The sequence below is a fragment of the Hippopotamus amphibius genome, chromosome 1, assembly GCF_030028045.1.
Source record: "Hippopotamus amphibius kiboko isolate mHipAmp2 chromosome 1, mHipAmp2.hap2, whole genome shotgun sequence".
In the NCBI taxonomy this organism is placed as follows: domain Eukaryota; kingdom Metazoa; phylum Chordata; class Mammalia; order Artiodactyla; family Hippopotamidae; genus Hippopotamus; species Hippopotamus amphibius.
In genome coordinates, this window is record NC_080186.1 from 69,033,038 (window position 1) to 69,049,798 (window position 16,761).

At 35.8% G+C, this 16,761-nt stretch overlaps 1 protein-coding gene and 1 non-coding gene across 2 annotated transcripts in view; one reads left to right on the top strand and one right to left on the bottom strand.

Moving 5' to 3' along the window:
• Window positions 1–16,761, bottom strand: part of MSH4 (mutS homolog 4) — an 82,308-nt gene that overhangs the window by 45,339 nt on the left and 20,208 nt on the right. Inside the window, exon 8 of the mRNA XM_057715996.1 lies at window positions 9,692–9,759. Coding sequence (XP_057571979.1) covers window positions 9,692–9,759 — 68 coding nt within the window. The remainder of the gene's footprint in view (window positions 1–9,691; window positions 9,760–16,761) is intronic.
• On the top strand, window positions 16,051–16,157 carry LOC130842359 (U6 spliceosomal RNA). Its single transcript, XR_009050412.1, has one exon. It is a non-coding gene; the product is annotated as a U6 spliceosomal RNA (small nuclear RNA).

Consider the following 16,761-nt stretch of genomic DNA (forward strand, 5'->3'; position numbering starts at 1 on the left):
AATGAGTTTGGAAGTGTTTCTTCCTCTGCAATTTTTCGGAATTGTTTCAGAAGAACAAGTGTTAACTCTTCTCTAAATGTTTGATAGAATTCACCTGTGAAGCCACCTGGTCCTGGACTTTTGATAAATGTTTGATAGAATTCACATGGTCCTGGACTTTTGTTTGAGGGGAGTTTTTTAATCACTGATTCAATTTCAGTACTTGTAACTGGTCTGTTCATATTTTCTATTTCTTGCCAGTTCAGTCTCAGGAGATGGTACCTTTCTAAGAATTTGTCCATTTCTTCTAGGTTGTCCATTTTATTGGCATATAGTTGCTTGTAGTAGTTTTTTATGGTTCTTTGTATTTCTGTGGTGTCAGCTGTAACTTCTCTTTTCATTTCTAATTTTATTGATTTGAGCCCTCTCCCTTTTTTACTTCATGAATCTGGCTAAAGATTATCAATTTGGTTTATCTTTTCAAAGAACCAGCTTTTAGTTTTGTTGATCTTTTCTATTTCTTTTTTAGTCTCTGTTTCATTTATTTCTGCTCTGATCTTTATGATTTCTTTCCTTCCACTAGCTTTGGGTTTTGTTTGTTCTTCTTTCTCTAGTTGCTTTAGGTGTAACATTAGGTTGTTTATTTGAGATTTTTCTTGTTTCCTAAGGTAAGCTTGTATTGCTATGAGCTGTTTCTTTTTGAAGCCTCCTAACCTATACCCCCATTGCACAATACCTGGACTGTTCCATGACATATGGATTAATTTAGAAGAAATATTCAAATGAATGTTGTCAGCCCCAAAACAAGTTATCTCATGCTCTCTTACAGTGAATCTCTGAAACTAACTGGAAAATTAAAAATAAATAAAATTCACCAAACACGAAACAACTATCATCACTATTACCAAAGGAGAATATCTTCCAAAAATAACCAAGATACTCTTGAAGAACAACAACATGGAAGGACTAACTCTAATGAATATCAACTTTTAATAAAGTTAGAGTAATTAAGAAACTGTGGTATCAGCACAAGGGCAGACAAAGAGACTAATTTTACACAGTAGAGTCTAGAAAGAAAATCATATATGGGCACTTAATTTATGACAAAGGTTGACTGTGGAGCAGTAGGGAAAGGAAAGTCTTTTCCATAAATGGCACCAATATGATTATTAATCTGTACAAGAAAAAATTAAATATGGCCCCTTCTTCACATCACATGCAAATATCAATTCCAGGTGGACTATAGATCTAAATATAAAAAGTAAAACAATAAAGCATCTGGAATATACCAAAGAAGAACACCTTCATTACCTCAAGTATTCTAACTGAACTTTTATAAGTTTTATAATTGATGATTCGGCACACATTAATCACAGGTTCAAACTAATGGCCAAAGTTGTTTACATCTCCCCCATGGTCTGGCTTTTGTGGGCACACAAAAATCACATTACAAACACTCCAACCACAAATCCCACCATCTGTGTTTTGCTTCCTACCACATAGGGGATGTTCCCCCCTAACAACTTCCTACTACTGCAGTAAAAAAGGCTTTTGCAATATTTTCCCCTCACTTCTCCACCTCCTGAGCAATTCTGGTACCTTCCCCCCATGTGATCCTGCAGGAAGTACTTCTTCTTCTCAGGAATTGTAAGTAATAAGAATCTCCTTTAAATGGCATTAGTCGCTCCATGTCATCACTCAGTGATCTCCATAAATTAAAATCCCATGGGTACAATCAAGACATTAGGGTAAGTAAAGACTTCTTAAACAGGATACAACAAACACTAACTATAAAGAAAAAAAAATAAATTTTGACTATATTTAAATTAAGAACTTCTAATAAGTCAGACAGAGAAAGACAAATACTACATGACCTTACTTATATATGGATCTAAAAACAAACAAACAAAAAAACAAGCTCATAAATACACAGAACAGACTAGTGGTTGCCAGAGTTAGGATGTGGGGGATAGGCAAAATGGGAGAAGAAGGTCAAAAGGTACAAACTTCCAGCTATAAAATAAATAAGCCAAGGGGATATAATGTACAGCATGGTGACTATAGTTAATGACACTGTATTGCATATCTGAAAGTTACTAAGAGTGTATATCTTAAAGTCCTCATCACAAGAAAAAAAAATTATAACTATGCATGGGGATGGATGTTAACTAGATTTATTGTGGTGATCATTTCGTAATATATATAAATAATGAATCATGAAAAAAGAATTTCTTTTCATCAAAAGACACCACTGACACAGGATAGGTTCTCCAAAACCCAATTTTTAGAAACCAGAATTTGAGGGCAAATAATTTACTTGAAAAGTAATTCCAGGAAGTACGGGCAATACCTGATGCAATGATGAACAGGCTACCAGTGCATGGTACTGTGGCTCAATTCTGCTGGAGACTGCTGAGAGATGGTATAGTGTAAGGTTCAAAAACTACTTCTAGAGGTAAGGAAAATGGGATATTTATTCACCAACTCCAATTGAGTATTGGTCAAGACCTATTGCTGGGGCAACAACTCTGATTACTCTCTAGTCTCTCCTGTGGCCAGAGAAATTCCTCAGGCAGAAAGTTTCAGCTGCTTGCAGTAAGAAGCCTTCCTTACACAAAAGTGAATGCCAGGGGAATGTGGGTGGCACACCAACAACATCTACTCAACAATACTGAGTAAAAAAAGCCAATTACAAAGTGGGAAAAGATATTTGCAACACACAGAATCAACAAAAGACATATAAAAAGAAGCTCTACAAATCAAAAAAGATGATAACTCAACAGAAAAACAGACAAGACTTTCACAAAAGAAGATATTCAAATGGTCAATATACATATGAAAGGATGTTCAACCTCATTAACAGGAAAATGCAAATTAAAACCACAATGAAATACTACTATCTACCAACCACTATGGCTAAAATTTTTAAACTGATAATATCAGGTTTGGGATAAGAGCAATGGAACTTCTCATACACTCCTGATGGGAGTGTAAATTGGTAAAATCATTTTCAGAAACATTTTGTCATTGTCTATTAAAGTTGAAGATGTATCTCATGACTCAGAAGTTCCATTCCTATATACCCAATAAAAATATGTCCAAAATTATATTAAGAAACAGGTATAAAATTGTTAAGCAGTATTGTTTCTAATTGCCAAAACCTGCCAACAACTCAAAAGTCCAACAACAGTGAACTGACTAACAGCATATTCATAGAGTAGAATATTACACAGCAATGGAAATTACTGAGCTACAGCTACATGCAACAACATAATTAAATCTTACAAATACAATGTTGGACAGAAGAAACCAGATTAAAAAATGCACACTGAATGATTCCTTATATGTAAAGTTCTTTAAAGAACAGGTAAAGCTAAGTTATAAAGAAAAACAAAAAAGTAATAAAAAATGGTTTCTTTTTGGAGGGAGGTAGAAAATAATGAAAAGGAAAGAGCATAAGGGGAGTTCTGAAGTACTGGCAGTATCTGTTTCTTTACCTGAGTGGTCATCACATGGGTGTTCACTTTTGTAATGCTTGAAGACATTTTTGGCTGTAACAACTGGGGGTAACAACTGGATTCTACTGGCATCTAGTGGGTGGAAGCTATGGATACTGCTAAACATTTTAGAATGCACAGAACAGTAAAAGAATTATCCATCCCAACATGTCAACAGTGCCAAGTTTGAGAAACCCTGCATTAGAGAAGCTGCCTTACTATAAGTACACAGGTACTCTCTTAATCTCTTATATCACTGATGATTTCCTGTTTCTTCTTTCTCTCTCTTTCCAATCTCTCCCTACCTTAATGGCTTTGAAAAAGTATACTGCTGTGAATCCTACAGTTGCAAGGTACTAAATGTTGCCCATAGCACATAAGCAGGGAGGTAGACCGTTCCCTAGGGGAGTACTCCAAATGAGTATCCCACCTGAATGACACCTTAACTACTGTTCGTAAGACCCTAAGCAGAGGACCAAGCTAAGATACACATAGACTCCTGACCGACAGAAACAGTGAGATAATACATATGCATAGCTTTAAGCTGCCAGAGTTAAGGTCACTTGTTATGCAGGAATAGAACACTAATACAGTCTCTTTACAGCTTGCTTCTTGAAAGCCAAGAAGAGAATCTCTCCATGGAGAACTGGGAGACAATTCTCTACTGGCCTTTTGCATTTTTGCATATCTTTATGAGCAATGGCACCAACTGCCTTTGTTCTGCGCAGACTTTTCAAGGATGTTTGTATAGTGAACAGCCTTGAAAGACATAGTACCTCCTTCTAGAGCAAAGGGCAGGTTTGCTTACAGTCTTAGAAGATAAAGATGGTGCCTCCCTGCAGAATAGCAGGCAAATATGCTTACTGCCCATTATAAAAGATTCAGGTTCCCTAAGATGAGCAATTCTCACCTGTAAAACACTGCATGTGTTATGTATGGCCTAGGTATCATCTATCCCTTTTCACATTGCCCTGTGGGAAATGGAGCTTGGGGAACCAGTGCAAGAAAACACTGATACTCTGGATACTGCTATTGTGAGTATAAAGTCCTTTTTCTCTGATCCAGGAGTCGGTGTGTTCTGTCAGCATTTATGAAACTGCGGCAGCTAGCATGTTAGCTTGCAAGTAGGATAGAATATCAGATCCCTTACAGTTCCAATACTATGCTGTAATTGCTTTTTTTAGCCAAAATCTCAAAGTGAATTATAAATTCCTTTGGATTAGAGACTTAATTCTTACTGTATCCCTAGCAGTCATTACAATGCTTAGTAAAATAACTTGTTGAATTAATTAAAGGAGTCATGTACTAGATACTCTATATGGTGGTCTGAAATCAATGGAAAAAAATTAACAATTATTCAAAACAAAGCAAAGAAACTTGGGTAAAACCTTGAAAAAAAAGTTTTATTTTCAATGAATACTTAAGATAGGAAAATACACATCTTCTAAAATCAATATTCTTAAAGAGAAAATAAGAACTCATCTTAGGCAAACAATCCCATATTCGAAATTTTCAGAGAACGTTTAGTTCACTCTGAAGTTTAAGCCAATCATAAAATTCAGCCAAAAGAACATTTAGTTCATCCACAAGTTTAAGCAAACCATGCAATTTAACCAGCACAAGTCAGAACTAATTTAGTAAATATTGTGTTTAATTAAGATATATATATGCTTATGTTAAATGAAGAAAAAGCCTCATTTAAAATATATCTCCAGATGGTCATGAAAACAGCAACTGAGAAACAGTATAAGGAATACCGAAATTCATGAATTATGTATAAAGTCAATATATTACTTAAGTTTCTTTAAAAGTTAGTAAATCTCATCTGCAAAGTATTTTTTTACTTTATTTTTCTTCCTCTTTTTAAATAAAATTTTTATGGGAGTATAATTGATTTATAATATTGTATTAGTTTCAGGTGTGAAAAGTATTTTTTTAAAAAACCTCCATGGGACTTTCCTGGTTGCGCACTGGTTAAGAATCCACCTGCTAATGCAGGGGACACAGGTTTGATCCCTGCTCTGGGAAGATCTCACATGCCATGGAGCAACTAAGCCTATGAGCCACAATTAGGGAGCCTATGCTCGAAGAGCCACAACTACTGTGCCCACACGCTACAACTACTGAAGCCTGCACACCTAGAGCCTGTGCTCCACCACAAGAGAAGCCACTGCAATGAGAACGCACCACAATGAAGAGTAGCCCCTGCTCTCCGCAACTAGAGAAAGCCCGTGCGCAGCAACGAAGACCCAACACAGCCAATAAATATATTTAAAAACAAATAAATTTATAAATAAATAAAAAAATAAAACTTAAAAACTTCCACAAAGGACAGATGTGCTGATTAGGAAAAAATTTACAACTATGACTGGTCCCCGCAAAACCAAAAAGGATGGAAAGCAGCACTGGCCCTTAAAAACCTTTTGGAGCTAGTTACAGATTGCCTTTTTTAACAGGAAAAAGATTCCAGATTCTCAGTTTACAGAATTTCCTTACACATAGCCCACCGGGCTTTTCTAAAATCTGATAGTGAAACTGATTACAGAAGCTGGTTAGTTAATCACAGATATTTCCCAGAGAGGTAGTTGGCTAAACTGATATTTCTTTCTTAATATAACCAGAAACAGTCTAATGCAAAAACATGCACAGCTGACCCTTCAACAGCACAGGTCTGAAATGCATGGGTCCACTTAAATGTGAATTTTTTTTCAATAAATACATATATATACTCAAGATGCACTTTCTCTGCCTTATGATTTTCTTTCCTCTAGCTTACTTTATTGTAAGAATACAGTATAAAAACACACAAAGTATAAAATATGTATTAATCAGCTGTTTACATTATCAGTAAGGATTCTGGTCAACAGTAGGCTATCAATAGTTAAGTCTGGGGGAAGTCGAAAATTATATGAGGATTTGCAATTGTGAAGGGGGTCAGCACCCCTAACCCTCATGTTGTTCAAGGGTCAACTGTATATTACTAATTCTTATAGCTGGTGACACTAAAACATGAATATGTATGACTGTGTAACAGTACACATTACACAAGGTGACAACAAAGGGGCTGCTCTGAGGTATAATCTGATAATTAATTCTCTCCTATAATGAAACTGAAACAAAGCCTTTGCTTATACACTGCTACGAGTTGAATTGTGTCCCCCCCAAAAAAGATACTTTGAAGTCCAGACACTCAGTACCTCAAAATGCGGTCTTATTTGGAAATAGGATCATTGCAGAAGTAACTAGTTAAGATGACATCATACTGTAGTAGGGTGGACATCTAATTCAGTGTAACTGGTTTCACATAAAAGACAGCCATGTGAAGATACAGACACAGGGAAACGACCATGTGACAAGGAAGAGAGAGATTAAAGTTATACAGCAGCAAGCCAAGGAACACCAAAGACTGCCAACAAACCACCAAAAGCTCAGAATAGGCAAGAAAGGATTCTCCTACAGGTTTCAGAGAAAACACAGTCCTGCCAACATCTTGATTTCATACTTTTAGCCTCCAGAACTGAGACAATAAACTTATCTTGTTTTAAGCCATGCAGTGTGTAGTATTTTGTTTCAGCAGACCTAGGAAACTAATACACATACTAATTATCAGTACAGAGTAGCCATTTCCTATTCCTACACTGCATTGCATTTTTCTGTTTTAAAACATGTAGTTCATAAGTAAAACTGTTACTTAAATTATTTAAGATCTTTTCCATTTGAAAATATTCAAAACAGAGACCTCTGGTAAAAGATCATAAAGGCTAATTGTGCTTTGCATTTATATTCATAATTGATTACTCATTTTTAAGTCTCTAAAAGTCCTAAAACATTTGATGACTCCAAAAACACTGCTAAACAAGTACGGAGTAAAATAAAGGTTAATGACACATGCTAGCAAGAACATATCCAAAAGTAAACTGAGGAACCCTCCATGTATATTCAGAAACAATCTTATTTTAATATAAACACTGTGCTTTAATATTAGTTGTCAGGGTCCAAACAGGAAGAAGAGAGCATCCCTGGCGTAAGGGAAGCAAAGCCAGAACTGGGTGAGGATGGAGAGGTGGCACAGCACATGAGGATAAGAAGGGCACCATATCGGAGGGCTACCTGGCACAAAGTATATGATAAGCCTGAACAAGGTCAAGAGGGTATCCAGGCAAGGGAAAGGGGGCAGCCTGCCCTTGGATTCTAAGTAGGTAAGTCCCTGCGTAGGAAGGCATCTTTATGCAGAGTATCAGAGCCTGAGTGAGGTGAGAAGAATTTCTGGATAAGAGAATGGTTTAGCACAGAGTGCTGGAGCACTGGCAGAGTGGAGACGGAATCTGCATGGGGGAGGGAGCAGCAGTGATCAGAGATTGGTCACGTACAGGAGGATGAGTCAAATATGTTAATATATTAAGGATAATGGGAGCCAGGTTTCTCACTGTTAGAGAAGGGAGTTACTACCATGGAAAGGGAGAAAACTAGTATGAACCCTAGGATATTGGACTGAATTGGAGGTATTGGTGTTAACTCATGGTTTTCAGCTGTATAGATGTATAGAAATAAATATAGAGGTAAATGTGTATATATTTTTACATTCATTCATATATATACACGTATTCCCTAGACATGAGAAGGGTTGGGAACCATGATGCCCTAAGCAAAGAGTACACCTAGTACCCAGATCTTGATTTTTATAAATACCCCATTAAAACGAACCAAGGCTCCTGGGAAAATTGGCTCATTCAAAGGCTGGAGCAGGAAAAGTATAAGAAAAGCTTCATTCATTTTCTTGAGCCAGAAAATAATTAAGTGCTCAAAGAATGATGGGCATATTTCCAAAGGACATTGATACCAATTAAAAGAGCCTTGCACTAGTTAAATCTGAGACAATTTAAGAATCAAAATAGTGATAACAGACTATAATCAATTGAATAAAATATGAAACCATGAGTCCACAGACATTAAATAAACAACTTGAAAGTTTGATAAGGAACAGAATATTTACATGGTCTCAGAGTTACTCCCCACAGAAATCCCATTAACTACATAGGGAAAATAGTAATTTCACAGTGGAAAAGCCTAGTGGACACCACACCAATCAAGTGTACAAAGTTAACATCATCGCAATGGAGCAAACTGAAATTGTGAGCCATCTTGATAAGATGCAATATTCCTGCCAAAGATACATTACCTGAATCTAATGATGAGGAAACATCAGACAAACCCGAACTGAGAGAAAATACATACCCGTAATTTTCAAGTGTCAAGGTCATGACTGAAGACTAAAGAGACACAAAAACTAAAGGCAGTGCTTGATTCTTAACTGAATCCTTTATCTATAAAGGACATTATTGGCAAAACTGGGAAAACCTGAATGGGGTCTGAGGCTTGTTATTCAATGGTATTATCATCGTTAATTTCCTTATTTTGAAGGTTTGCTGCGGTTGAATAGGAGAATATCCTTGTTTGTAAAAAATACTAACGTATTTGTTTATGAGCAAAAATATACAGGTGACACTTGAACAACACGGGTTTGTACAGTGCCAGTCCACTCATAGGTGGATTTTATCCAATAAATACAGTACTACACAATCCAGTTGGTTGCATCTGTGGATGCAGACCCCTCATCTGCAGAAGGCTGACTGTAATCTTACAGGAGGGGACACCCCAACCTCTGCATAAGGGTCAACTGTACATGTATTTCATTAGAGTAAATATTTTTCAATTCACCTTAAACGGAAGAATGAAAACCATCTATTACTTCTTTATAGAATGTACCTATAGGCACTAAGTATTTAAATTTATAAAATATCCAAAGACTTTGTTTCATCCTTAAAGGTTAAGCATATTTGAAAACTAATCAAACTTCACATAATGATCACCTTTTAAAGGACCTGTAATCTTTGGAACTAACATAATTTTTCTCTAGTTTATTAAGCAAATGTTATTATCTAAGGTTTTCGAAAACTATATCCAAACTCTTTAAATATTTGATTCATGAAAATACACCAATTCTTCAACTAAGAAACTTTACATTTTAAGTATATCATATATGATAATACATTGAGGTAAAAAGTTTCCTTTAAAAAGGCATACTACTCCAGATAGCAATAATGAAGTACTTTTCCAAAAGATTTTCATATTTTCCGATTGTTACATCATATTAAGACAAGTTATATCACATATAACAATATAACATATAACATATAATTTATACATAAACATACCGTGTCTTGTTTTGGAATTTGGACTAAAACAGAAAGAAGCTGCTCTGTATCAAGAAATCTTGCTATAACTGAAACAAATAAACAATGAGCAGTTAAACTTTGTTACAGTTTAAAATATAGACTATGTAAAACATTACACTCAAATAGTAGAACTGTTCTACCTGAAAATATTACCTGTTTTAATTGTCTTCATCTATCTTACATTTACCAGGAATAAAATAAATAAATTCTAGTGGTCTTTTCCTAATTTTGATTACTCAGAACTTGTCTTCAAATTTTGACACTGTGGATCACCCCTTCCTTCTTGAAACTCTACTTCTCTGACATTTAGATGTTGCTTATCACAATTTTCTTCCCACCCTTTTGATTTCTAACTTTTCTTCACGATACTTAAAAGATCAGATAAGATTAGTTTATAAAACACAGTTCAACCACTAACCATGTAACCTTCCAGAAGTTATGTAAGTTCTCTGAACTTTAGTTTTCTCATCTTTTAAATGTGGATAATAACGTCTTCCTCCTAGGGTTGCTATGAGAGGATTAAGTGTGATAATATGTGTAAAGTCCCTCGCACATACCAGGGTTCAAAACTGTTATTTTATTCTTCTCAACTCATTTTCCAACTTAAAGTACACCATAAAAGTAAATTTATAGATAATTGTAATCTATCCCTTTTAAATATCCCCAGGTTTTTTTCTTTAAACTATAGTAACTATTTCTTAATGACTCAAGGTTATTATCAACATTGTAATGTGTGATCTCAAAGTTTTTGTGTAAATTTATTGTTACTTTCACAAAGTGGCCCCAATCTGTTATCCTTTAAAAAAAAAAGCAAAACTAAATACAAAAATTGTATGTCACTTCCTTCTTGTTCAAACTTTTGATATTCTTCAGTTTGCCTACATCTAGAACTGTGCCTCTTTCTAATTTAACACTTCTATGGTAATTATGTTAAAACTGTGTTTAAAAAAATTAAAGTAAATCGGCTGAGTATTCTATTATAGTTATACTATTATATTATACTACTATGACATTTTATATGTGAGTCCACTAGTCAGATTCTCTTAAGCCCTCACAGAGCTTGGCCTTTCTCTTTTTCAGTCTCTTCCTTCTTCCTTTCCCCAAAACTACTGTAACAAACAAAATAATGTTTCTAAATAAGGATTTGACCATATTACTCTCTTGGTTTAGAATCATCACCTCCCTATTGCTTTCAGGATAAAATCCAAATTTCTTAGCATTATATAATGGCCCTTCATAAACCAGCCCCAATCTTCATTTCCTGCCATTCCCCAAGGCTTTAAGTCATAAATTACTGGCCATGCCTTAAACACAGCAATTCTTTTATAACAATGTATTAATATAACTGCAGAAGCTTATGTTAACTCTACCTTCCTCAACTTCTGAAAAACAAGTGTACCCTAGAAAGTAACGACTGCTCAAGATCACAGTCAGTAGCACCCATACCAGGTCTCTATCCCAGCCACTGCAACCAAAAAACATTTTTGTTACCCCTATGCACATCAACACACTTTGCTCAGATGTGTTCCCTTTGCCTTGAGTATCATTTTTAGAATTCTCCTGTTGTCAAAATCCTACTCTTTCCCTTAAGACAGAGCTAAAATTATCTCTGTGACTCCTGGATTCTATATTTATCCCAGCTTCCTCCTCTGTTTCTACAAAATATTATTATTGCATTTATCACACTGTATCATATTTATTTATTTAGAGTTCTGTTTCTCTAATATGAATGTAATATCCCTGAGGACAAAAACTTATAACTTAATTTTCATGTTTTGATCCCTATTATAGAATGCCTACAATAAAGTACATACTGTTCTTTTTATGTGGTTCACATTCTCATATTTTAATAAACTATAAAAATTACCCTTGCTCTATATTGCTACCCCCCACTTTATTAAGATAAATGATAAACTGTCAAAATAAAGAAAATACAGAAATATTTAACATTTGTAGATGCCAATTTAAAACTTTCCGTTATAAGGTATTATAAAACTTAAAATATATCAAAATTAAAATTTCAAATAAAATCCAACTTTTTCACTAAAATCTCATCATATAGAACATTATAATCTTTGGAACAACAAAATACAATTTTTCAACATGTTCAACAATAAATCAATAGCTTAACAAATATGAATACCTAGCAAATATTATGTCCAAGCCTCGTATGGGAATCATCCAACAAAACATGCACCTACAATATGGTAAGACAAGTGTCATAACAAGACACTACAGGCAACATGTAGAAAAGATGCCTAATACAGACTTGGGGAGTCAGAGAGGCTTCTAGCATAGTGACTTCTAAAATGGAATGGTAAATTATGAACTGCAGTTGACTAAAGAGTAGCTTGTGAGAAGAAGTTTCAGGAAAGAAAAAGATTCTAGACAAATGCTACAGAGTACAAAAGCCAGAACATGATATGCACAAAAACAGACATGTAGATCAATGGAACAGAAATAAACCCATGCACATATGGTCTATTAATCTATGACAAAGGAAGCAAGAATACACAATGGGGAAAAGACCGTCTTTTCAATAAATGGTGCTGGGAAAACTGGACAGCTACATGTAAAAAAATGAAATTAGAATACTTTCTCACACCATATACAAAAATAAATGCAAAATAGATTAAACACCTAAATGTAAGACCTGAAACCATAAAACTCCTAGAAGACAACAGACAGAACACTCTTTGACATGAATGGTCAATATTTTTTTGGATTTGTCTCCTAAAGCAAAGGAAAGAAAAACAAAAATAAACAAATGAGATCTAACGAAACAAAAGCTTTTGCACAGCAAAGGAAACCATCGACAGAATGAAAAGACAATCCACTGAATGGCAGAAAATATTTGCAAATGACATATCCAATAAGCGGTTAATATCCAAAATATATAAACAGCTCAAATAACTCAATATCAAAGAAAACAAATAATCTAATTAAAAAATGGGCAGAAAACCTGAATAGATGTTTTTCCAGGGAAGACATACAGATGGCCAACACGTACATAAAAAGATGCTAGACATGGCTAATAATCAGAGATACACAAATCAAAACCATAACGAGGTATCACCTGACACATGTCAGAATGGCTATCATCAAAAAGGTTACAAATAACAAATGCTGGCAAGGCTGTGGAGGAAAGGGAAGGTTTGTACACTGACAGGGGGAAGGTATCAATATATTGGTGCAGTCACTGTGGAGGTTTCTCAAAAAACTAAAAATAGACTACCGTATGACTCAGTAATTCCACTCCTGGGTATATATCTGAAAAAAACAAAAACACTAATTCGAAATGATACATGCACCCCAATGTTCATAGCACCATTATTTATAATTTCCAAGATATGGAAGCAACCTAAGTGTCCATCAACAGATGAGTGAATAAAGAAGATGTGGTATGTATGTATATAAACACACACATTCACACACACACAATGGAATACTACTCAGCCATAAAAAAGGGTGAAATTTTGCTATTTCCAAAAACATGGATGGACCTGAAGGGTAGTACACTTAGTCAGGTAGAGAAAGACAAACACTTTTATGTGGAATCTAAAAAATAAAACAAATGAACAAATATAACAAAACAGAAACAGACTCATATATACAGAGAACCAACTAGTGGTTACCAATGGGGAGTGGGTAGGGAGGAGGGGGCAAGAGAGGGGTAGGGGATTAAGAGGTACAAGCTACTATGTATAAAATAAGTAAACTACAAGAATATATTACACACCATAGGGAATATAGCCATTATTTTGTACTAACTTTAAATGGAATATAATCTATAAAAATTTTGAATTATTATGTTGTACACCTGACACCAATATTGTAAATCAACTATAACCCAATGAAAATAAATTAAATTAAAAAAATTTTAAAGCCAGAACATGACACAGTATGTAATTGAAAAGAACTTCAATTATACTAGAAGGTAGAATGGAAAGTGATGAATAACAAGAGATGTTGTGGGAGGTGATAAAGAAAGAGCCGTCCAGAAGAGTTTGGATTTTATACTAAAAGTAATGAGAAGAGATTGAAGGATTTTATACAAGTGGATACGTGGTAGCCCCGCAAAGATGTCCGCATCCTAATCCCTGGAAACTTTGAATATGTTATCTGGTAAAAGGGGCTCTGGAGATGGGATTAAGTTAAACATCTTGAAATGGAGAGATTATTCTGGATTATCTGTTAGTTCCAAAGTAATCACAAGCGTCCTTATAAGAGGGAGGCAGGGGAATTCCCTGGCGGTCCAGTGGTTAGGACTCTGTGCTCTCACAGCCCGGGGCCTGGGTTCAATCCCTGGTCAGGGAACTAAGATCTCACAAGTCAAGCAGCCAAAACAGATCCAAAAAAAAAAGAGAGAGAGAGAAAGGCAGGAGGATCAGTCAAAGACAGAAGATACAAGGACAAAAGCAGAGGTTAGAAAGTGGAGAAGAAACTATTCTGCTGGCTTTGAAGATGGAGGAGGAAGGGCCATGAGCCAAGGAATGTAGATGGCCTCCAGAAACTGGAAAATGCAAGGAAAGAGTTTTGCCCCTAGAGCCTCCAGAAAACGTGGACCTGCTACACATTGATTTTAGCCCAGTAAAACTGATTTCTGACTTCCAGAACTGTAAGATAATAAATTCATGTTGTTTGAAGCCACTAAATTTGTGATAATTTTTTACATCAACAGTAAGAAACTGACAAAGAATAATATGCTCAGATTTATATTTTCCAAAAGATCACTCAGACTCCAATATAGAGAAGAGACTGTAAAGAACAAGACTGGAGGAGGAAGGCCAAATAGAAGGCTGCTGCAACAAATCAGGTTATAGATAAATGGTACCCCAGGGTGGAGCAGCAGCACTGGGAATAGAAGCTAATACATGGAAGAGATATATAGAAAAGAGACTTTGCAGAATTTGATGATTAATTTCAGGGAAGGAAGTGTCAAGAATGACTTCCAGGTATCTGGTTTGCTAAAGAGCTTGGATGTAGAGCTATTCTCTGAAATCAGAAGAGACTGATTTAGAAGGGAAGACAGCACAGTTTGGACACATTAAATGTGAGGTAATTAAGGAACGTCTGATAAGTGCTCAGTAGGCAATCAGAGGTATGGGGCTGAAGGTCTGGAGATATCTAGGTATTAGATGTAAATGTGGAAGTTATGAATACGTGAATGATAAGACCAGGAAGGTGGGTAAATCATATACTAAGAATATACAGGGTAAAAAAGACAATCTAGGACATACCTTTGAAGAGCCACAGCATTTAGGGAATGAACAAAGGAAAACAAGCCTAAAAAGAAGACTCAGAAGTCATTCTCTCTTCCATTTGAAAGAAAGGACTCTGGGGTTTTTACTCTGTTACCTTATCAATGATAGAGCTTTCTGAAGACATTCCAAGACAGTATACAGGCCTATAGTCTATTAGGAAATTGTAAAGATAATATTAGAAGGGAGATACCCCATTGGTTTTGACTGGATAGTCACAAACTTTTTAAAGAAATGAGTGACAGAGCTTAAAAAATAGGAAACTCCAAAGAAGTAGGAAGAAAATCAGGAAATTGTACAATCACAGAAGCAAAGAAAGACAGTAATTCAATAAATAAAGATTTTTGGCAGCACCATAGAAGTTGGATTTCAAATAGAACGAATATGTGTCCATTAAATTTAAAAACAATGAGACTGTGGGTGAATGTTTTAGGCTGGGTTTTCCAGAAGCAGATGCTGAGATGAGGATTCATGTGCAAGTAACATATTAAGAATTTGCTTCCATAAGAAACCAATAACAAAGAGAAGAAGGACAGAAAAGGGAGAAAAAGCCAAGCAAAAGCATAATTTCAGGCAAAGCCCTATGGAAGGTAACTTCAACAGATCCTGTAAAAGGCTTCTGGACTTTAAGTTACATTCATGGTTTTTGCAAAAACGACGTGAGAGAGCTGGGCTTTCATACTCCCACACCATTCAGTCATTTAAGGGCTGCAATCCACTTTTGGCACTCTGTGCTTGAGAGCAAAGCCGTCTAACAGCCAAGGGCAGGCATCTAAAAAAGAGTCCAAGTGCAGGCCATTAGAAGCAAAAGCACACAGAGCAGGGAAAAGGGGCACACACAAAGGTAAAAGAGACCCAAGAGGAACTGGACAGACAACCAACAATATCTGCTATAGTTACCCTGACAAGGGCAGTCCCAGTGCAGTAGTGGGCACAGAAACAAGACTGGCTGATTGAAATGCAGTGATGAGACAACAGTGTGTGCAGAACATTTGTTTTTCAACAAGGTGATAAATGGGAGAAGAGAGATAAGGTGTTGCTGTGAACAAGGGTGACCAGTTAAAAAGTGGCCTTTTCGTGCTCGTTTCGGCAGCACGTATACTAAAATTGGAACGATACAGAGAAGATTAGCATGGCCCCTGCGAAAGGATGACACGCAAATTCGTGAAGCGTTTCATATTTTTGTCAAGGAAGGGAGGGAATACGGGGATATGTGTATAAAAACAGATGATTGAACTTGGTGTACCCCCCAAAAAATAAAAAAAAATAAAGTGGCCTTTTCGTACCTCTCCCAAAGCCTCACAAAATACACAGGAAAATATAGAAAAATATGAATATACTCAACAACATTGGAAATGCAGAGTCACAGTCAGCATAATGTCAGAATTCTGAAGAAGTTATATTAATTAAAAGGTACTTAGAATTGGACTGAGGAAAACCTAAAGGCGGCAAATGCCTTCTAGATTTTTATGTACCACTTCAATTTAGACCATAAGAACAACAGGAGGGGAGGCTGGGGAAGTGGGAGTATGGAAGACAGATCAAGCTGATAGAAACCAGGAATTGGATCAGGATCAGTGCATATAAACTGCCCTCCCACCTACAGATTTAAGAAGAAAATTGCACCGCCATGCCAGTGAACAGGTCCCAAGGGCAATTCTCTTACCTCATGTTATAAGTTGGACTGTATCCCCCAAAAAGAAATTTTAAAATCCTAAGCCCTGGTATTTGGATGTGATATCACTTGGAAATTGGATCTTTGCAGATGTCTTCAAGTTAAGCTAAGGT